General features: G+C 38.7%; 1 protein-coding gene across 1 annotated transcript in view; it reads right to left on the bottom strand.

The window, feature by feature from the left end:
• Window positions 1-24141, bottom strand: part of cd276 (CD276 molecule) — a 66583-nt gene that overhangs the window by 17080 nt on the left and 25362 nt on the right. Inside the window, exons 5-6 of the mRNA XM_084929888.1 lie at window positions 6498-6635; window positions 2966-3010 (exon numbers count right to left, since the gene is read on the bottom strand). Coding sequence (XP_084786014.1) covers window positions 2966-3010; window positions 6498-6635 — 183 coding nt within the window. The remainder of the gene's footprint in view (window positions 1-2965; window positions 3011-6497; window positions 6636-24141) is intronic.

Raw genomic sequence — 24141 nt, 5'->3', positions numbered from 1 at the left:
TACTGTCCTGCATTGTTAGTTAATATATTTGAGTTAATTTCTATTGTCCAAAGTTTTGAATTTCTGATTTGATCTTTTTATAAGTTTTATAAGTGTTTTGAATCCTTTTTTCATTGGTATTCTAGTATGCTGACCTTTAGTTACCATGGTATATTGCCATGGTAACCGCCTACTGACCTATCAGTTCTCCAGAAAATAGCGTCACCATTCCTGGAAGATCCCTTGAACCTCTGCGGGGTGAGAAGGTTTTTGCATTTCCCTCATGAGTATCATTCGTGAATATCAGGAATGGTTTATAAAATTTGAAGATTTAGAAAATGTATAAATTCTGTTCTACTTGATATTAATCTGCTGCTAAATCTCTTTTAAACTGCTGGAGTTGTACCTACTAGAAAACAGGACACGTGCCAAGAATCCCCGTTCGAAATTCATTTTATTTTGATCTGTATTTAAATTAAAGTGATTTCCACATTTCCTTACTTAGGGCTAGTAATCTTTAATGTTTAAATGTATTCCGTTTAAAGTTTTAAAGCTCTAATGTGCAGATGTCATGCTAGAAATAAACAGTAACATAGAGAGCGCACTCAGCAATAAAATAATTATGTTGAATTATCGAGTCAACTGAGTTAATAGCTAGCTTCGTGTGACCGCTTACCCCGACTGCAAATGTTAGCATAAGTACATTTGGATAACGTAAAGATACCCTGAATTTGTTGAACTTGCTTTATAGTACAGGGACTCAGTCCTCCCTGTATCCTATGTCATATTTGTTTAACCCTTCTGTGTAACCCGTAAGCTTAATTTAGGCTTCTGCTGGATATCTATGTGCTAATTTATGTAGTATCTGGAAACTCCTTTTATCGGTACACCGCAGCCTTCATGGTATGTGTCGACCCAACTTGTAGAATAATTCCTGCATTAGTGTGCGTTGTCCTGCTGTTTATCCCCCGTGTTTTCTGGTACCTCCCAGCTCTTCAGTTTTTGGTTTTGTTTTGATTTTCTCTGCCATGTTTCTAATTTTGATAAACCTCGATAAAGCTTGTCCTTCCTATTCTGCCTTGTTCTGCATTTGAGTCCTCCACTTCCACACTACAATCCACACAGCTACATTGTGACATTTTTAGTATATTGGCATCAGAGCTGTGCAAGAACACACTATTCACATTTTCAGTAAAAGGTGTTCGCAGTTAAAGAATGTGACATGAGTTTCAGAATACACGGGTGCTCTGAAGTGCCTGTGCCGCCTGTGATGGACTGTAAACAATAATAGAGAAATGCATGACTACTGCTGGCTTCAGTTCCAACAACATAGCTACCAGCAGTAGTGCTGAGGCCAATCTATGTGAAGATTTGAGGGCAAAAATTCTGACTGAAAACTCTCACATTTCAGTCAGATCATCAGCTAAACTGGCAATCACTTTGAAACAACACTGATGAGCCTGTATTGGGTGACTGATGACAACAGGAAATAATTACCAATGAAAATGAGCCAGCAGCTATACAGCTGTTTTACATTTGTAATCTTTTACTTTATGACGCAATGCGGTAAAGTCGTAAAACACACAAATGCATGTTTTCTCTAGACTTGTGAAAGTAAGGTGTGTGTGATTCTATAGTGGTAAACAGTAACTGTTTTTATTTGGTAAATGGTAGTGTAAGATGATGTTCTACTGGAAAAGAAGACCTCAGAGCACCTTATTTAAACAAGTGCAAGAAGTTTATGTTTTTTATTCTTTTGACACATCCGCTTGCAAGCTGATTAGCATTTCGATTGCAAGCATGTTATTATCATATTAGCATGCATCTTTCTCTGCCTTAGTACTACCCAAAAAGAACTGCTAGTGTGTGTGTAGATGGTACAGCTCTGACCAGCTCCTATTCCATGAAAAATTCTAAATAATAAGTAAACGTCTTTAGGCTATTGGCCCATTGGATACATTTAAAGAAATAGTGGCATGGAGACTGCTAGAAGTGTGTATTTATTTTGCTAGACATCATAAAATTCAAGGCAACTTATTTCAAGTGACAACAATATGCCCAACACATTTCAGCCAGGATTCAATTGCAAAATCAATTTGCCTTGATAAAAAGGATAATTTAAATGCAGGACACGGCAGCACTATTGTTGGCATTTTGAGAAACTTGAAACTTGTGGAACTTGTTACCATTAAATTTACAGACAAGATAAATTTTACTTTTATAGCTGTAGCTTTGGGGGGTATGTATAATGTAAAACAGCTTGTTGGCATCACTAAATTAGTGTGCCCGTCTCCCTCTCCCTGCCTCAAACACTTACACACACAGACGTACACACACACAGACGTACACACACACAGACGTACACACAAAGACGTACACACACACACACACACACAGTGGAAGAGTTATGCCACCGGGTTGCTGTGTTGAATGGATTTGATGCTTGGAGCTGGTCTTGTTTCTCACACGCACTCATGCTTCATCAGCGCTCACTCACACTTCAGTAAACAAACTTAACATTCAGTTACTTGTGCTGTTGAGTCCCTACAAACCTGACACCTGCACTTCGTTTTAAAGAAGCTAGACTAAACTGTGGGGGATTTTTGCATTATTTAATATTTTTGCAACTTGAAAGCCCTGCACTGTAAGTAAAGAAACCCATATGTCAGGAAAACATACACTTCTAGATCAAACCACATATCCAAAGTGTTGCATTTGTAAAGAATTGATTGCCTTGTTTACCAGCTTGGCTGGGTTGACTAATCCAATTAATACGGAACTAATTCTTTCTTTTTTTGCTACCTTGCCTGGTACTGACAGTGTTTGCATGCATGCATGCATGATTACATTTAAAGTATTTAAACATATTTAAACATTTTTGATACAAGCCAAAATATGTCAAGCTTTAAAAAAAACTATTTTCAACCACATCTCTTCTCTGACCATTTGAAAAGCTGAAACTTGACCAGGTGTGTATTTGGCTGACCTGTCTTTGACTCCTCTTCTTCTTCCAGCACCTTGGCTTCTTCAGCTGTGGGAAGACAGAGGAGTCATTATCAGTGGAAGCAACAGTACAAAGGCAGGCACACAATGTAGTCACTTCATCATAAGCCTGTGGTGAGCTGATCCTTCCCAGCTCAAAGGACACGCTGTGATGACAGAGCTATATGACGATGACGCTCCAAACAATAGTACCCCCACTACATCACATGCAAGCGCGCACACAGACACGCACACACACACAAAGAGTCATATCTACCCCTTAACCTCCTATCCAGCTCTCTCACAAAGACAGTAATCACATTAGGCTTTAGCTGTGGGCTCTCTGAAAACCACTGTCAACGGAGTTAGGGAGCCCAGTGATGACTGTCACACTTTATACACATGTGGCATACGTGTACACACACACACACACACACACACACACACACACACAGGCTAAAAATAGCCTGGGACAGAGCATCCGAGCACCAGATATGCATTCTGTGAAACCATTCTCACTGCAATCAGACTCAAGATCCACTCTTTAGCGTGTGATACATGAGATTAAACTGCTGGTTGAACAAAACTAAATGTCAAGGAAACACAATTCAGATGTTTATATTCCAGCACATTTGCCTGACTTTCCTGGACTCTGACAGCAGGGACTATAATCCTCTAGGGAAATTAAGCAAAATCCGTATTATTACAGCAGCAGAACGTGTTGAGTTTCCAGATTCAAACAGCCTGTATCTAAGTCTTCCCACACCATATTCCTTAGTTTATCCTCCACTGTGTTATGATGTATTTGGAAACCTATTACACTCATTGACACATGTGTCATATATTATCACATATTTTTGTTAATCGGACCAGGTTTGGGCTTAAAGCTGAGTTGAAGATTTTGGGAAGGGTTTAGTGCCCTCAGCAGACATATTTTTAGCAACTTTAAACTAAAAAAGCAATATAATCCATAATGTTACCACATGAGCCTGTTTAAATTCATGTCTTTATTCAGCACCTCCAAGTTTGACCAGTCCTAAAAAATGGAAGCAGTCAAAATACCTTGAGGGACAAGACTTTGATAGGAGAGTAAGGTCCGTTTAAAAGTCACCTTAACGTCAGGGTGAAGACGAGGCCAACCACAGAGAAGGGGTGAAAACTGTCTCCCTTGGACACTGAATGTTACAATTTTATACCCCTACTGGCAGTATTCCAAAAGCGTGGGGGTAACAAAGAGGGCGGCTATGGCTTAAGTGCAAAAGCTGTCCGAAAACACATAAAAGTAGAAAGAGTCAGGGGACAGAGATTGCTGTTCATTGAAGCTAGTAGAATGTTAATGTTCCTCTTCAACCTGCCATCTGTCCCTGTGCTTCTGAATTTCTTTAAATACTGCTGTGCCATCATGAATGATTCACATGTAAGCAAAAGAGAAAGGCCACAGTTAGAAACCTATAGTACTAGAAATACACTCATTAGTGGCTTAATTAATTCATTCTTGGACCCTAGAAGCAGCAGAGACTTATTCTTATAAACCCTTTGTGCATATTAAAACACACAAGACTTAATGGCAGCTGCGTTTTGTGCTGGTAGGGTTTTAAATCTCCCTTTGAAAATGAGTGCTGGATGACAAAAATCAAGCTATTTTGCCCATTTAAAAAAAATAACCATTTTGCTAGTATTTTGGTAAGAGATTTAACGAATGCCTGTTTTAATGTGCTTTTTACATGCACCTGGAACAAAATAATTTTGTTATTTCAAAAGCTTGAAAGCTTTTTGGCATGGGGTATTCCTGTTTTTTGTGCCTAACCATTAACCCCAGTAAAACATGTGCACCACTGTGCTACAGCCCCACAGGGAAAACACTGACTCCCTTCTGACTTTCATCTCTCACACGGGGGAGCTCTGTCCCGTGTCCCTTACAGATGATCCCAAGTGTAGGCTTGATTAAATCGCACGCTTATGTGAATGTAAATTATGCTTTAGAGAAATGGATCAGTGGCCCCTGCTAGCATATCTCAGACACATAGTCATAGTAATTATGTAAAGAGGCCAAAGAGAAGTATGAATGAAAAATACAATATGGGAGAGGGCCGAGCCATGCTGGCGTTGAGGCAACTCTGCCTCTGGAAGGGAGCTTTCACTTCCAGCTGCAATACCACAAGCAGCTCAGCTCTGTTATGATACATATTCTAGTGCCCCACATACATTATGACAGGGAAGAAAAATGACTTGCTCACTTCTCCACTTTTACTGACCCTTCCACCCTCGATACCCAGACACAGTGAAAAGGAGTGTCAACTTCAATCTGACCATATCCGGGAATACCATTAAAAGATAAGACAACCACAATTAAGTTGCATATCCCTGCTTCCTATTCTCCCCACAGCTCTGGATATATGCGTACCAATCCTATTTTAAGCCACTCAACGTCTGTATTCACAGAGTATCACTTTATCAGGAGTATAAAACTTTGCATGATATGTGAATAAGTCAGCATTCCCACTTTTCAGATCGGTGCTCGGAAAAATACATTTTAATAAGGTGGGCAGTGGATGACCACATAATCAATCCTGCCTTCAGTGGTAGGGCTGCAGGCGAGACAAGCAGATCATCTTCCAGCCCAATGAAGAAAGGGGTCCCACAACCCCTAGGAGGCCTTTGCCCGTGGGAGGAACTGCATTATATTTTTCTCTTTCCATTTCATTTGATTTCATATGTTCCATGGAGCTATTTACTCTGAGTCTGTGTCACTTCCATATTTATTTTTAAACCTCTGGGCCTTGGTGCAGACACTGGCTGACCTTTATTTAAATGTCTCCTCCACTCTGAGCAGATCTCATTACAGCAGAGCTGGTGGCTTTGCACTATCTATCTCATTTCAAAACTTTTTCTCTGTGCACTTGCGGCGATCCTTGGCTATTCCGCAACGCTAATTACCAGAGCCTAGTAATGATGTTCCTCTCAGCTGAAGATATGTGTCCCACCATCCGAGATCCTGCCTATATGCATTAACCAGAACTCCCTCTGGATTCTCACAGTTCCTTGAGCAGTTAACATCTCATCTCTACTTTCTCCTCTATCTCCCTCACTCTCATTGTGCCTCCCACGTGATCTAGGCGACACATTGGAGTACTGCATCATCCACCGGGCCAATATGTGAAGAGTTTAATGAATCATCCAACATTTTAATGAAGGCCCTGAGAAGGCTTGAAAATGCTTGAGAGCACCACTGGTTAACATCCATTATTCAGTAAGCCCTTGGATTATGTATGTAGTAGGCAAACATAGTCCAAAAACTAAAATATCAAAATAGACGACATAATATCATGACTTTATTTTATTTTTTGTGGGAGATAAAAGCTGCCACTGCTCTAAGATTAATATTTCATATTTCCTAATGAAAGCAAGGCAGCCCTAAAACATTCTTTTATCCAACCTTGAGGACTCAACACAGAATTTGAAGAGGTCATCACCCATGAAATGTGAGAATATACACTGGTGTTGCATGTGCACAGCCACCTCTCCATTTCCCCCACCTTCTCTCTTGGCCTCCTCGCAGCTCTCCTTGATCTTCCTGCGGCAGACAGCAGCCAGGGCAATGAGCAGCACCAGCAGACATACAGCCAGGCCAACAGTTACCCACAGAGCCACCGGAGGGAACGCAATGTTCTGACCTGAAGCAGAAAGGGCAGAGGGAGAAAGAGCCTCATTATTCACTCTTGCAGTGCTAAAATAAGAGTGCAACTGTCACTGCTGTATCCATCACCATTATCGTGCTATTTGACAATTTTGCTGTTAGAGTTCCTTGCCATAAAGAATGTGAATTACCAAGCCTGCAAAAGTACTAAAGCAAAACATGACGACACAGATGATGATTATTGCCATCATCATCATCATCAACACTGTCAGATTGACTCCATATTAGGTTTGACTTTCAGAAACACTGGGACTGTCAGAGAAAATAGATATTACTGGGAAAATTTGCTTGATGTGAACAGTAAGAGCTTCTTTACTACTGTCCAATTAAGACACTTGAGCCTTTCAATTGAGCCCAGATGGCAGATAGTTTACCAGTCACACAAGACTGTGTTGTTGTTTCAAACAGCACTGGCACCGCTTTCAGAGGTTGCTGGCACTAACTATCCCACTCCCTACCTTCTGCTACACATTGGTCAGATGTGTCAAATTTTGATGATTTTAATACTCTATAACTTCCTGATGTACCCAGTCAATGACTAGTTCTGAGTTTTGAGATGTACAACAAGCCAGAAGATTCTCAATTGTAGTTGCCAAAATTTAGTTCATGTTTGTTTTGTTGTTTTTTTTGCTATACATATGCCCATACGTTAAATACAGGTTTGTAACCATAAAATGCTTTCACTTCACATCACTTTTCAGAAATTATCCATCAAAATTGGTGACAGTATCCTGGCTAACTGGAAACTGATGAGGACAAATAAAAAACTGGTCAACGGGACAAAAAAAAGATATCAGACACAGCCAAATTTCCCTGGGGTATTCAAACTGAACAGAGGGAGAAGGAAACAGCAGAGCCACTAAATAGCTGCGAGCCTGGCTGTAGCACAAACAAGCCTCCTTCAGAGAATGCCCACTCGGGGCTAAAAAAAAAAAAAGAAGAAAGAAAGAAAACAAATGCTGAAAAAATGACTGGCATTGGACAAACGCAACAGTGAAGCATGTGTAAAGACTTGGCATCAGAAATGAAGACAGGCAAGCTAAAATATAAACCAGCCAAGATGGAAGGCTAATACCGGCATTTAATCTCCGAAGGAAATCCATTAAAAAAGTAAACACCAAAACAAAACAAAACAAAAAAACATTATCCTGTAAAACAAGTGTACTTGATATTAAAAAATAGATTTATTTGATATGGCAACATTATTTGGTCAGTATATTGGCTTACCATATTATTAGATGGAGTGGTGTGGCATTTATTGTACAAACATGACTCCTAATGACTTCAGGAAAGATGCCAGTTAACGTTTTACAACAATAACTGGAGAGATTTCTTTAAGTCTGTACACATATTCATCCTTTAACTCTTTTGTGAATGCCACGATCACATCAAATTCTCAGTTTGTACAACATTTTGGTTTATTGACAAAAAAACCCTGCAAAATGACTATTCACCTTCACTGTGAACATATTAGCATGCTGATGTCAGCATCTAACACGATGCACCGTTTGACTTACACCCTGCTTTGTTATTTCTGCTCGACGAAGATTCATGCTTTGATATCACTCTAAATTAAGAGAGCAGAATTGCATACAAAAACGTATGTTAAGATTATACTGTAATTTTAAGGTTGCCATGGCCTGTTTAGCTGTTTATATCCATTTCAAGAGTGTCTCTCAATACAAAAGGCATTATAAAGACTCCTTGGTGCTGCAACTGCAGAGCAGAATAAAGAACGAAATGTCAGAGAAAGGATAAAATCTGGAAAGTCAATCTTGTCATTATGATGAAGCTGTGTAAGCCTCCCCAGGCTAGCCATGAGTGATGATGCTGTGGACCGCTGTCCACTGAGCCCTTCGCTCTGCTATATTTAAAGAATGACCATCTGAAAGCCACTTCGTACCAGGAACGAACACATGTATGACAGAACTAATCGTACAAGAGCTGTTCACGTGTCGTGATTGCAAAAAAAGGTAACAAATGTGTCTAGCTTTTTGTGGCGAGTAAAGAAGGTGCAGTGCTCTTTGTTTGCATGGTCTCTCATTCTCTTTTTATTCTCATACCTTCCCCACCATGCTTTTCCTCCCTCTAGGCAGGCTGATAAAGACAAATGCCATAGTCGGCTATCATTGCAACGCTGGGGCCCAAAGGGCTGCAGGATCATATTTTTCTTTTTCTCTTGTTTGATGATGTGATTTTGTTTTCTTCAGAAATAGATTTGTCTCTAATGGCTCTGTTTACCTATCCTCTCTTTCCCCTTTTTCCCTACTCCCTCTGTGCAAGGGTAAGGATGGAGTGCTCTGGGCTGCACTGTCACATTACCTGGAGCCTGCAGACAGAGGACAAACTTAACTGATACACTTGGCATTTTCTCAATGCTGTTAATGTGTAGCACTAATCAGAAAACACACTTAAAATGTTGTCTGTTAGAAAAATCAATTAGAAATTTCAAGCCAACGTTGTACTCAACACTGTTGGAAGTGTAATGTGTGCCTAACATTAAGCTGATTTGATTTGATAGAGACAGACAATGATAATAACAGACCTAAATGCCAAACTCTCATCAGGGTTCCTTGTCTGTATTTATTATCCTTCCACGTTTGCTGATGCCAACACAAAGTGTTGTGTTACCAGTAAACATGAAATGAATATTATGTGCACTGTGGGCAGAAATGAAATCATGTTATCTACAGAGTAGATCTTTTTTTGTTGTCATATTGGCACATAAAGAACTGGAAGTAACGATCTAGATACTTTTAGTGTATTTAAACTTTACAGCATTTATGAATTTAGTCTTGCGTAACAGTAATACATTTTATCCTGAAATAATATTTGGTCTTCTAAAAATTACATTTAGTATACTTCATATATGAAAGAAGATCAACAGAAATCTCAATTTGAATTCTGAGGAATTTTCTTGCTTGTGGCATGTGATTCCAAACAAGCAGCCTCTGGTTACTCGTTTATTAGATATTTCTGTCTTGTGATGTGGCCACTAAGAAGGGACATAATCCATAGCTCATGTAGAGATCACATATTTTGTGTACATTACTGATAAACAGATTGTGAGGACATGGCAGTAGTAACACCAGTGCAATATCATAGCTTACTGATTATGTTGTGACTTTACTCAAAGTGTTGGTGTGACGCTATATATATGTAAAATATAAGGCAGGTGCAGAAGCTATAAAGCGGTCATTTTCTATTACGCTGCACATGGATATAACACACTATGTTGTTTCATTGCAGATTTTTTATGAGCATAATCAAATTTCTCAAAAAAAAGTGCCATATGGAAGGTTGCTACAATTATACCATCAATCAATTTTTGTAGCATTTTTATATGTGATAACAACCACACCTAACCCAGGGCTTATCCTGAAGTAATACTTATTATACAAGGGGGTGCATCACCGTAGGTGTTTTGTGGACTGTAGAAGACCACAGGAGCCTACTAAGATAAAAATAGATATTTAATGGGGGCAGGTAAGAGAATGATAAAATACCACCTCCATATGGAGCCTCTAACATAGGGCACAACGCCAGGGAGAAAAGAGGCTCCCTTAGTCTCTAGAAGACACTACAGAGGACTTGCAAGGGCCCAGCTTAGGTATTGTTTGGGCTTCAGTAAAAGATTTGCAGGCATTTTTACAAGCCTGAGTGTTTTCTCTCCAGCACCTCTGGAGGAATAAAGTGCTCCTAAGACTCCCTTGCCTGTCATCTTGGTTCTGCAACGTGAAGGCGGTCGAGATCAAAGCTGCTTTCTCTCCAACTGTCACCCCAGTTTTACCTTCCTAGAAGACACCTTGCCTCTTAAGCTGGGACCAAAGGAGAATAATGTCTCTTGACGGAAGGATGGCTTCAGGCTAAAAAGAGCCTCAAGGCTCATTGTAGACAAGCTGGACGGATGAGGAAGAGGAGAGGAAGAGTCAATTAGGTTTTTCTTTCATTGTCAGGATGAACAACTTGGCCTTTTCCTGGCTGGTTGTGAAGATGGAGGTAGAGAGAAAGGGCACCTGTTACAGAGGAGAATTGATCACAGAAGAGCAAGCTGGACTAGGGGCTAGCCCAAGGGTTGAGCAGCAGCAGAGCCCAGCCCTGCTAGAGGGCCTATACAGCCCTGGAGACCACAGAGGCACAGCTAAGCCCAGTACTAAAAACAGGCTTATATAGCTTTCTAACAATGAGTCATAAGGTAGAGATAAAGACATTTATTCTGACAATACAGTAAGAGCGGGAAGACAAAGTAAAGTGAATGAGATATAAAACTCAATGAGACAAAACAGGAGCTCAGAATTAAATCATACTCACCGTAAACTAGTGAAGTGATTGATATATATACACACTACCTCAGAAAGTGCAAATAGATGCACAGGCATTGATGATTTCAACTTTTTTCATGCACTTTCTGCGTAACACAACCTGACCACGGAAGAAAAGATTGGCAGAAACAATAACAACTGTGCTAATGGAAAGATGGCCTCAGTGTCAGAGGACACGGATTAATCAGAATGAAAAACATGAGCATGAATATTAGGATTACATTGAACGAATGACTTTGAATTTGTTTCAGCTTCAGTTTCAATTATGAGCCTTTATTATCAACCTCGAAGGTGTCCATCAAAACCCCAGAATCCTCCCCATTCAGCCCCAGCTTGAAAAGCTTGTGACCGCACAGGCACACCAGCTGTTCTTGCAATATTTCTAGGAACACCTCTCCTCACCAAGAGAGGACAAGGAGCTGACTTGTAGAGGGAAAACTTGGCAAACTGAGATGGATGGCGACAGGTTTTTGTCCTGTCAGCATCTTTGCTTGGAGCCTTTGCTCTTTTTTGCATTTCAATAAATAGCTTTTCAGTAAGATGCTACCTCACTGTCATATTGGCATGCAGAGAGGCAATGTGCTCATCTCTAGGACGACCTAGCGCCCATTTACTTACACAATTTGTCTGACATTATTGCCCTTCCCCTGACGCTATGGGTTTGAGGCAAGCAGGAGTGTATGATGTGCAGACGTGCACATTAAAACAAAATAATGGCTCTGCATTTATAGGAATAAAGATTCTAACAGCCCTCTTTTTTTTTCTCAGCGGGAGAACTATAAAAGCCATCTGGTGGTGGTGCAGAAAGTAGTGGAAAGTATACAGGAGAGCAAGGTGGATGAGTTAGTGAGTCAGTGAAGGTTGAAGCGATGGGGGTAAGCGGGGGAGTGACCAAGTGACCTGAGTAGGTGAAAAAACAATTGAATGAATTAGTTTTTGCTTCATAAGCAAGCAGAGACTGAGGCTGTGACTGCGTGAATGCTGGACTGGGCTTGAATCACAATGAACTCTGTGGTATTAGTCTACTCTCAACTCGTAAGCTATCTCTCAGACATGTCAGGCTGCTTCTGACCTTTCTCCAGTGGAAGGTTGGCTCAAAGTGTGGAGGTAGTCTGCCTATAATGCAGTGCTATGGATTTAGAATGATGAGATGGTGTGCTAAGGTTACCTCCCTCATAAAATGAGTCAGACTTTAATCTGATTGATCCACAGGTGAATATTCCCTGCCACTCAACAGTCGCACAGCACAGAGAGGTTACAATGAGACATGGAGATGGAGTGTACTTGAGTTTCATTTGGCAGGTCAAAGCCAGAGATGGATTTCGATGATCGCAGCTTTTGCATATGAAACAAAACAGTGTAGCAGTATGAATGAAAAACTAAATTAATAGTATGAATTCACCTTTTTTCCCTCTCTTTGTGTTTATACACCACTCTGCATTTCCACAGTGTGTCTTTTGTCTCATCTCCCTCACCTCGCCCCCTACTTGCCACAGCAGATGGCTGCCCCTCCCTCACCCTGGTTCTGCCAGAGATTTCTTCCTGTTAAAAGGGAATTTTTCCTTCCTACTGTCACCAAGTGTTTGCTCATGGGGGGGTTGTCTGATTGTTGGGGTTTTCTCTGTATTAATATAGGTAGGGTCTTTACATTACAATATAAGGTGCCTTGCAGCAACTTGTTGTGATTTGGTGCTATATAAATAAAACTGAACTGAATACAGAGTATAAAAGATGGATATAGCAACTGTAACATGACCTATTGGTTTCTGAAGTCATGTTTTGATGCCTCAAACAATTCTGTATCAACATCTCGGTTGCAAAAAGGTGGAGCTGATAACGAAGAGGGGGCTCTGACTGTAAATCTGCGTGCTGATTGGCTAATAGGTTTTGGCAGACAACTTATTAGCCAATGCGCATAAAACCATTCAATTTGAAGCATAGTTTGAGACAGATTTATTAAAAATGCTTAACGTTTTTATTCAATGTGACCACGAAAGATTGACTAACCCATAAACTCAGGACTAAAGTGTTTGCAGAAAGCTGTTTTCAGAAAGACTTCCATAATGCCAGAAGTCTTTTTCAATCATAGCTATCGCCATCTGGTGGCCTTCAGACAGAATGAAAATTGTTAGGCTGAACTGGCTTCATTTTTGTGACCCAGAAGCGATATCCATGTTTTATACTGTTGGTCTGTGTGTTGTGTGGGAAACAAGGTTAGCCAAAGAATCAAAATGAACTTAGTCAGCATCTTGGCAACATTGTAATTGCTGTAGTAAACACTTATGCTTGCGCAGGCGACTTAAGTCTTTAGTTAGATGGGCTAACTTTATACAGTTCTGTTTTTTTAAGTAAAAAAAACAAAAAACAAAACAAAACAAACAACTCTAAGCACAGAGCAACATGACATGCATTAAAAAAATGGCAATAACATATAAACAAAAGGGGAAAAAGGTAGATTCATAACTGTTAGAATTTTTTTGAGTTTTACCACAGTACACATAGCCAAAAGTACAATGAAAGTTACTGAACTGTCTGATGGGAAAAGCATGGGGAAACTAAGTCACAAGTATTTACAAATTTACAAAATGATTTCAAGTCTTGCTCATATATGCCAGGGGCAAGGTTAGCGTGAATTTTCTCATCTTTACAGCTGAAGGTAATCCCATACCCAGTAGAGGGGCTAATTAAGTGAATATACAGCTCAGAGCCAACTGCACGGCTGTCGTGTTAGTAATGCAGAGGGTACGTTACAGACAGAGAGGTGCGAGGATGCGTAATAGCTCTGTGCTGGCATATATAAACAATGGCCTGGGGTAGAGGTGCGCAGTATAACCAGAATAAACTTCAGAACGGTAAAGACACTATCTGATGTGGATTTGGATACACTTATTTGTTCTGGTGCAGAATGGAATTTAAATGTCACATCAAAGAGCACAGTGAGCATCTTAAATGGCTTACTGGATGTTAACCAGTAAGCATACACTTGCATTTTACAATAAAAAAATGAACATTTGCATGCAAAGAAAATGGTGGGTGAAGAAACAGATTCAGACGGCTTAACAGAGAGACGCAAACCATGAGGTAGCATGTCAGTAAGTGTGTGGGATGTTTGAGAATGTGACCCAGCTGTGACATGAACAACCCTTGCACTGGTGTAAAAAGAAAAACCACAAGGCACAAGACACTGCTGACCGAGTCTCTGTCCTAATGATAAGACAAGTCAGCCATGGAAGGACATGGTGAAAAAACAGGATTCATAGTACATGAAACACAGTTGCAAGCCTTTTACCCAAAATGAAATCCCAAACCAGAGGTTTTGTGAAGCACACTGCATGGATATAAACACACGCACACACTCTACTGGCTACAGGATGCGATGAGCTCTTAATTTTAACCAGCATGGAGCTAACCTCCACAACTACTGTAAACTAGAACAACTTTAAATGTGATGATAAGTTAAACTTTAGCTAAAAAATGTATACAAACAATTCTGTGCACATTGTCTACCCTGCATTTGAAACCTATTCAATTAAAAAACATGAACTATTAAAAAGGTACACAGTTCTGATGTTTGCACAGAGACCACAGCTGCTTCAATAATGTTGAGGTTCAGGTTCTGGGGAGGACAATCTATGACAGTGCTCCATTGTGTGTTTTTCTGTCCAGATATGCTTTTACTGCAGTTTGAGTGTTTGAGATCACTGTCACACTGAAAAATGACGTTGTCGCCGATTAGATGTTTTCCACACGGTATTGCAAAGTCGAACAAAAATTTAAGGGCACTTTTTATCAATTTTAATAAAATCCCAAACACAAAAATCAGCCCTGAACTGTCACAGCCCCTGCACCATGTTATACAAATGGCTGTAGGCACTCACTGTTTTGCCTCTCTCCTGACCGATTCTTGACAGCAATCTTTCCACCGAGACCATTTCGGATGAGGCTTCAGCAAAAAGTAGATGGATCAAGTGAAAAGTTAACTGCATCTCTCAGGTCCATGGCTAGATTTACCTAGTGTCCAGCTAACAGTTCTTAAGGGATTACCTCATTAATACTATTTTTTTCCAATACACTGAGTTATCTTTGGCATTTTGGTAGAGTTGACTATGACAATGGGAACAAATGTGTTTTTTCGACATGCTCCCAGTAACAAAGTTCCTAGAAATATAATTTAAAATAAGTTTGTTATCCGTTACAGTGTTAAGTTAGGTGCATTTTGTATGCTCCTTTAACAAACAAACAAAAACAAATTCCTTTGAAAATGGTCAAGTTCAAGGACTGGACTAAAAATCAGTGAAAAAGCAGCCAATGCCCTTGAGAGCAAGAAATGAGAGGGGGCTCAAGACTTTTGCACATTGCTGTACTATAATAAAAATTGTAATATAGTGTGCAGCCTTAGCATGGCAGAGGAACAAAAGCGTGTGAACACTGTCTCACTAACGGCCTTCCCATGTCATCTAATACGGGCCAGGCTAACGCTCTTCTCAGCATTTCCTGTCTCCCTGTCTGCCCCGCTGGGGCCTCAATTAAAAACTCCTCTGATGTCTAGTAACTGACAGAGAGTCCATCACTTCCGCACATCCCTCTCCTCTGAGAGTGGCATTAAGATGTTGGAGGCAGAGTGGACTATTGATTTCTTTTTTTTTTTTTGGGGGGGGGGGCTTCATTTCTTCACAAGGCCATCTTCACGATTCAGTCCCTGAGTGTCAGTGCAATAATCAGGTTACAATGTTGCCTTGTCTAAATTTTTAATTAGCTATAAAACAATCACTGTCTCTGAAGATGGTGAGAATGTGTAGGAGATAATCACTAGTGACAACTATCTGTACCAAAGCAACGTATCTGGCTGGTTGATAATGGAATAGTAGAAAAGCTATGTTACAAAAATACAAAAAAACAAAAGCAAATAGGTTTAAAACACTAAGAGAAACAAGAGCTGAATCTTGTTTCTTTGGTAGCAATATTATTTTTTTTAGCTATATGGTGGCAGGTCAACAAGCTGTAGCCACTTATATTATACAGTTAGGTCCATAAATCATTGGTCAGTGACAAGGTTTATTAAATTTTGCCTCTGTACACCCACAACAGTACATTTAAATCAAACAATCAAGATGTGTTTGAGGTGCAGGCATTGAGCTTTACTTCAAGGGATTTAACAAAAATTATTTGGGCAGTTCACTGGCATGTGAGACCAATTCCCTCCTTATTTCATGAGAAATCAAGCAAATAAAGGTTTTGAGGTTGAGTCCAAGTGCTGAACTTGCATTTGGCAGCTTTTCACTGGCTTTCTTAATATGAAGCACAAAGAGATGTTAATGCAAGTGAAGGATGTCATCATTAGCCTAAAAGACGAAAACAAATCTGAGCGAGAACAAAAACTGACTGGACGAATCATCACTTTGGTACATTCTTAAAAACAATGAATGCACCGGTCAGCTCACTGATACAAAAAGGCCACAAAAGACAACGATAGAGTATGACTGCAGATTCTTTCTTTTGTTTAGAAAAACCCATTCAAACCATCTAGCCAAGGCAAGAGCACTTTGTTGGAGGTATGTATTTTTGAATTGAAATGCAGAGGGTCTATAACAAAGTAGGGTTATACCAAAACAACAGGAAGCAGAAAGTAGGAGAAGGAGAAAAGGAACAGCTACCGCCATGTTTAATAGAACTATCATACATAGTGGAAGCAACTCTACGGCATGGGCACATGTCCACCAATGAAACCAAATCGGTAGCGTTTGATGATGATGTGAATGCTGATAGAAGTAAGAGGATGAACATTTTCTCTCTGCACAGTGTTTCACAGCACAAATAGATAACAACCCAAAGCATACTGCAAAAACAACTCAAGAGTTTCTCAAAGCAAAGAAATGCCATATTCTTCATCAGCCAAGTCACCTGTTCTCAACCCAACAAAGGGTACGCTTTAGTTACTGAAGATGAAGCCAGAGAGACCGGCACATGAAAGAATAAAGTTACGTTGAAACCAAGCACACCATTGTTATTCTTGTGACATTACCAATAAGTTTGATGTGTCACATGGCCCTCTTCCTATTGAAAAAACAAAAGTTGTATCCAAGATGGCCGACTTCTAAATGGCCACCATGGTCACCACCCATCTTGAGGAGTTTGCCCCCTCACGTATACTAATGTGCCACAAACAGGACTTTAATATCACCAACCATTCCCATTTTATTACGGTGTATCCATATAAATGGCCCACCCTGTACAATGGAGCCATGTTGATGTATTGCTTGCAGAATATGATTTTAGCGTTTTTTCTTACTGAAATGAGCACGGCCTTCTCTAGTTGTTGCTACCTGTGCATAACGTTCAGTCTTAATGTTCCCACTCAAGCATAAGAAACTTTTCCCATTCCGTGTCTACTGATGAAAACAGATACCTTTATAGAGGCTGTCTTTGGGACCAACATAGACCCTCTCTTTTTTTTATAATAAACTTTGTTTGTTTAAAAAGAAATCCAAATGATTATAAGTATTTTGAAAAGTGATAAAAATCATCATGTTTTCTTTGTATGATTTTCAATTATATGAATAAGGAATTGAAAAAGTTTTAAAAAAAATTATTACATTACATTTCTAGGGATATTTTATGCATATTTTATGTTTTGGAAATGGCATTTCAGAATGAGTGAATGAGCTAAAATTTTAATGGCAGTTATGACATTAAGCTAAAACAGACCATAAAACCAAATCAAACATGCCTTGTTATCACATGGTACCTTTTCCCATAATTAAATGTAATCCACTATCACTATGAAAACATGTTTTACTGCAGCTTTAGACATACATAACTTACTGAAATGTTTTTCTCTGTATTTTCTCTGTATATACACTGAAAAAAAAACCCAAACACTTAAAGTGATGATTAAGTGAACAGATGGAACCATAACAAGAACGTCTGCATGCATAATACGTGACACATAGACAAAAATTAAATATTCCATTTCAAAATACTGAAATGTCAAAGTTCCATGGTGGATGAGCCATATTTCCAGATTCCTGATGCTCATTCCTGTGGCTCACTGCTCCGAGAACAAGCTGCAGCCTGAAACCCTCTGCAGACACTCTGTAAAGTGCACACCTATTGCTGAAACAACTCCTGTGTTGCATCAGTATAGTGCAAAGTGGGAGAGAAATATAATTCCGTATATGAACCTCAACATGACACTTATTGAACGATCCATTCGAAGTGTTCATGCCAGAAACATACCCAGTAGCTGCACTAGTTTTGTAATAGTTTTTCACATTTGATTTTCATCTCTTTAGACTGTTAAGAAGCTGTAGAACACTACATCCTGTATCTAGTGTGCTTAAGTTCTAAAAACGAAAGAAAAAAAATGCCATATCACTTGGAAAACTTTCACTCAGTCATCATTGATTCTGTCTAGCATCCTCTGGTTAGACTTTGAAAAAGTGAGGCAGAGATTTTAAAGTATCAATGTTTGTTTATGATGAAACAAAGCCATAGTTCAAACCATCAGGAACGGTTTCTGCTTACATGACAACATCTCTGAATAAAAAATGACAGGATGTAAGCTTAACCCTGTATCACAAAGCAACGTAAGCTCTATCCAAAACATTAAAGCACTGCCTGGACCTCTTCAAAGAGCACAACTTCTTAGTATGCTTCTCCCACTGCAGTATTACTAGGAGAATATATAATGATAGATTTTTTTAAAGACATGTCTCTGTATGTCTCTGCCTAGGGCTCTCATTATAAAACAGCATTTCTCATTTTCCTCTGCTGCAGTCTTTGGTGGTTACTGAAGAGACAGATGAATATTCTCAAAGCACTCGAGCTAGGCTGGACTCGGATGCTGATGCAGGTCAGCTTATTTGTGTTATTCATTTATCTCATGAAAACAACCAAAATTCCTTCAGTGATTAAACTACATTTTACCTAGTCTAGAAAATATATAACAAATCTTGTTGCTTTTAGGCAAGTCAAAGATCGGATTTAGCTACTGAGTACTATATACATGACACCACTGGTGCTATAAGGGATAGCACATTTTAAACATTAACATATTTTTTTAAACCCATGTGTCCTCAAAGGAACAACAACATATTTATTTATTCAACATCCACAAGTTAAAGCAGACAGCAAAGAGGACACATAGTCTTGGAGGGAGCACGTGGCCTCTATGTACTATTACAGAGGGTTTGAATGCAGCCCAGGTCCTTTGCTGCGCATCTTACCATTGCTCATTCAGCCTCATAATAGATGCACCTATAAATTTAAAATTTCCTCTGTAATTTTTGTCAAACTTGACCTCTGACCTTGACCTTGATGTTGACGTCACTGGGATTTAAACTTGTTTGAGATTATTACACATGCACCTATGACCTATGGCAACTTGTTTCATGAGTTATCACGTTCATGGGATTTTCAGAAAACCCGACCTTGGTCAAGGTCAGAGGTTCAAGGTCACTGAGATTGTCCAAGAGTTTTAGTAGCTTTCAAAATCCTGTGTCGCTTTGTTGTCGAGTTATCGCATCCACAGTCTTGGGTGTTCATGACGCTCGCCCGCCATACCGACAGGGTGATGATAATACCTCGCCAGCCGTTTTATGCAATAACTCAGCAATAAATAGCTTAAATAATAAATAATAAAGCAGCGTGGAAGCTGGCAGGAAATGATTAAAAGAAAACAATTCAAATATTTTAGGCTGTTAAACAGTAAAACAGCTTCACCATGTCCATTAAGAGCTCTTCTAAATCAATATAGTTCGTCTTAGAAAATCTAGCCATTTATTGAGTCTAAATCATAAAACAGTCCCTTCATTCACTTTTCATTGACTGTGTTTGAAGTTCTTGTAAAATACTTTGTAGCCAAAAGTCAGCACTGACATTGGTAAGAGTGTCATTATTGATGACTAAAATTACATTAAAATATAACATTTTGGCACACTTACATTCTTTCTTTACTGCAGTCATTTGACAAAAGCAAAAAGCTACTCCAGGCTTTGCTTTGACAGTTCTTTTAGAAGAGTCTCTAACAATGCCTTTAAGCTGTTCCAAAATCACTGTCAAGTTCAGCTTCTCATGGCTTATTGCTTAAATATACTTTGTCTCCTTCCAGCACTTTTAAAATACGGTATTTTGGACAGACTGAAAAAATGGCTCTGTAAATCTGTCTCTCTCAGTGGAATTTAGCTAATCACAGTCTCACAACTTGTGTGTAGCTAAGTTATTTAGCCTGAGAAAATGCTCAGCCTCTGGCTGAGAAACGAGTCAGGGACAATATGTTCATACTAATGTCCCACAAGGGTGGCCTTTCCACAAAACGAATATATTATAACCAAACAATGCCTTCTTATGCACAAATGAGGACAATTATTCTCTCATTCACCTTAGAATATCTACACTGGGGGCACCGAACAACTGAAGTAAGTTCTGAAAAAGTCAGAGTCAAACCAGATTAAATCTGAAACTGACTGATCATAATTAACATGTCAATGAATCCTTTTTTTCTATCAACAGATAGAAAAGAAGACAAGGAAAAGTGCGACAATGATGAAAATGAATAAATACCAAGTTTTGCTCATTTTTTAAAAGTTAGAAAACATAAAAGTATGTTTAACTGTCCTTGAGCACTGTATTATCTCCTAAAGCTCATCCCAGCTCAGTTACTGGCATATGAGAACACTGGTCATTCCCAGGTGTGACTATGTGAACCAGGTCACTGCTATAAACAGCAGCTATGCTAAGCAAGCATTTTCTTAATAAATAAAAACAAACTCAGTTGGGGCATGACTTTGAGACAATGTTCTTTCTGTAGAACAATGAATGTCTTGAGAACCATAGGTGCAAGTTTTCAAACAGTCTGACAAGATGCACTTACACTAGGGCTTAATTATAATTACAGGTGAACCTTCATATATAATTTGCTCAGGGATGTGCAAAAACACTGAGAAAGGATTGAGTCACAACTACTATATGAGGCCGGTAATGTGTCAGTGCATCCAATGTATACCTGGTTTGATGGCACATGTACTACAGAATGGATGATGATTACTTCTACCAGGACTTAGTTTTTGATTGTATTCTTCTTTTTTCAGTTACAGAATACATCTTTATAGGTCAAGGTCAAGATAATCTTTTTAACCCTCTTTAAGCAATTTGTTGAACAGCCAGCAGCAAATACAATCACCATCAACAGTCTACACACAAACAATTTATGCAAAAAACCCCAAAACAAAACAAAATAAAAAATGAATTTAAAAAATTGCATCATGTTATTCAGAAGCACGATCGCAACAGGAACAAATTAGTTTCTTATCTATTAGTCTCGCTACTTGACAGATTATATCAGCAAACCAAATGGATGTAATTTGAACTCAGTGAACAGGGCTCCCACCATCACTGCACCTAAACGACAGAAAGACCTTGAAGCAAATGTTTAAATGAGTTTGTCCTTTGTTTTCCCCTTTTTTTAAAATCATATTTGAATCCATTACAAAGCACATCAATGTCGTCTTTGAGGTTGTCTGTCCCTCGCTTTGAAGCACATGATAAATAACAAGGAAATACAGGGAAAACATTTTAAGACACTGCTGAAGAATCAATGGCAGGTTTACAATGTTCAGGATTACAACTTGAATCCTATTTTACTCTGTAACCTTGACAGCTTCTTTTCCTGCTTTGGAGTACCGGCACTAATTCTTCTCATGGTTCACAATACAAAACAGGACACACTTACTTTCATCTCTGGAAGTAAGTCATAGTTGGTGAAGCAGCACATATTTCATACCTATAAACACTTACATTATCTGGTCAACGGTGTCATCACTTTATGTCAAATAACTTTACACAGAATTGATGGAATAAAGAATTCCAAGGACATCAGTCATCAGCGTGCTTGTAATGTATTTTAGCAGGTATATAAACAACATCCTATAATATGAAATGTAATATCACTGATACAAAATCTCTGCACACCGGAATGTGATATAGGTGAGTTGATGAAAGAAAACTTCATAAAAACAATTGTCTCAATTACTGCTGGTGTATATATTTACATATTTATTAAATTGTGTTTCCGTCCATTTGACTTTCATCAGATTTACTGGCATGGGCAAAATAATCAAACTTTATACACACACGTTCCAACATATATGTTGCAAGGTCTGTATGTTTTATAAATATACAAAAGGCTCAAAAATAATTGGAAAATCACATCATGCCCAGGTGTTTTTTTTCAATCACAAATGATGCACATATAAGATCTGCAGCTTATTGTATTTAAGTGTTGCAGCATTTGGTGCTGACTGACAAACTTTTTATTTAGTGGTAAATCCTTGTATACAAAATTATGTTCATTTGTCAAAATTACTTTTGAGCTGAAATATATAAATATGAAATATATAAAAATGGTTATAATGAACAAACAGTTAATGCATTAGTATTCTTTGAACTGCTTGAAATAAAGTAGATGGCTGTAACCCTATCAAATTTAAAATCTACAGTGGCCCTGAGAGGCCAAATTAACTGCAACTTAAGAAAGTGCCAGCAACGAGAAAAATGCTGCAAAAACACATAAAACACAACATAAATGGATAAAAAAAAGACACAAAAGATAATAATGATAATAATAATAATCATAATAATCACAAAACAAATTGGAAATGTTTCCAGGGACACAATAACGCGATGAACCGGGTACATTTGTGAAAAAAACCAAAACATGCGTGGATTTAACTGAGACACGTTTAAAAGAAGCAGAGGGTTCATCAGTGCTGATGCAAGTTAATATGTGTTCTGATCATATGATTTATACTATACTGTAGATACACATTTGAATTAGCTGTTTACTGTTAGCTTGTCACTTTCGCAGCGATTCTGCGATTTTATCGTGTCCCCAGAAGCACTTCCAATTTGTTTTGTAATTTTCTTTTTTTTTTTTAAGCTTGTGCTGTGCATTTGTCTATTTCAGTTGTGTTTTATTCAACTTCCACTGAGTTTTTTGCAGCACTTTTTGCATTTGCTGTTTTTTCCTCAAGTTACAATGTATTTTACCTCTAAGGGCTACCATCAAAAACCATGTTTTTGACATGTGGTGGTGGACAGAGAAAAGGAAAATGTAACTGTCCAAAAGCTTAAGCCTCTAACTGTATATGAGAAAATGAGAAGTTGCCCACAGAGGTTGGATGGACTGGAACATGATTAATTAACTGTACCAGAAGTAAGCAAAACAGCGTGCTAGAGTTCTGTTTAATTTTTTTTTTTTTATAAAGATAGTACACTGAAAATGTATGCAGTGCTTATTTCTTTTGTTTTTTTTTTTTTTTTTTTCATTTCACAAGCCAAATTAAATAAAATGAAAAACTTGAAAATTTGGCATTCCAAATGTTTACAGTAATGTATATTACTATTGTTATGATACAGATAGCTTACATGTATTAAATTAATCTTGCCTAGACACCACTCTCATATCTGAACTGTAAAACAAAAATCAGATATGGCTGCAGTTTTGGCCATTCTGCTTGTCTTTGTACAAAGCCTTATCCTAGCTCTGTCCAATCAGAAAATCATTTTTAAAGTTAAATAACTATCAAACAATATTTTAGTTGTAAGTGGATTTTGCTACCTTTGGACATGGCTTGGAAGTTCCTGGTTCCACAACACACTCATAGTACAGTGAACGATCCAAACCCTGTTTGGTTTCACTTGACCCCTCTAACAGCCACATTTGGAAAATAACCCAACAAATAGCATCACTCTTATTCCGGGAGAGTCACTGACTGAAAGTGTGGAGACAGATACATTATAGATATGACAGACTCTTGTGGTGTGGGTCACTGAGCTGTCTGTGCCACTGACAAAGAGTTGCACTTACTGCGGCATCACACATGAGAAGGCCAAGTGATGAAATTAAACACAGTTGACAATATTAATAAGGTAAGTGGAGCGAGTTTGCTTCCTTGTGGACAGTTTGTCTGTAATGAGCTGCAAGTTGTCAGGCAATAGGGAGACAGGCATGGCTACAAACTCCAAGCCAGCAGGAAGATATTAATGCAACGTGAAGGGGATGTAAGTCATGCTGAACTACTGTCCATTCAAACTGGTATCATAAGGAGCACGGCCACAGCATGGCTTAATCACAGTTATTACTGTGATATTTGACACTAGGGG

Source organism: Perissodus microlepis, chromosome 1 (genome assembly GCF_051167445.1).
Source record: "Perissodus microlepis isolate ML-2025 ecotype Zambia chromosome 1, ASM5116744v1, whole genome shotgun sequence".
NCBI lineage: Eukaryota > Metazoa > Chordata > Actinopteri > Cichliformes > Cichlidae > Perissodus > Perissodus microlepis.
The sequence above is the reverse complement of the archived record's forward strand: the minus strand, read 5'-3'. Positions and strand labels throughout refer to the sequence as shown.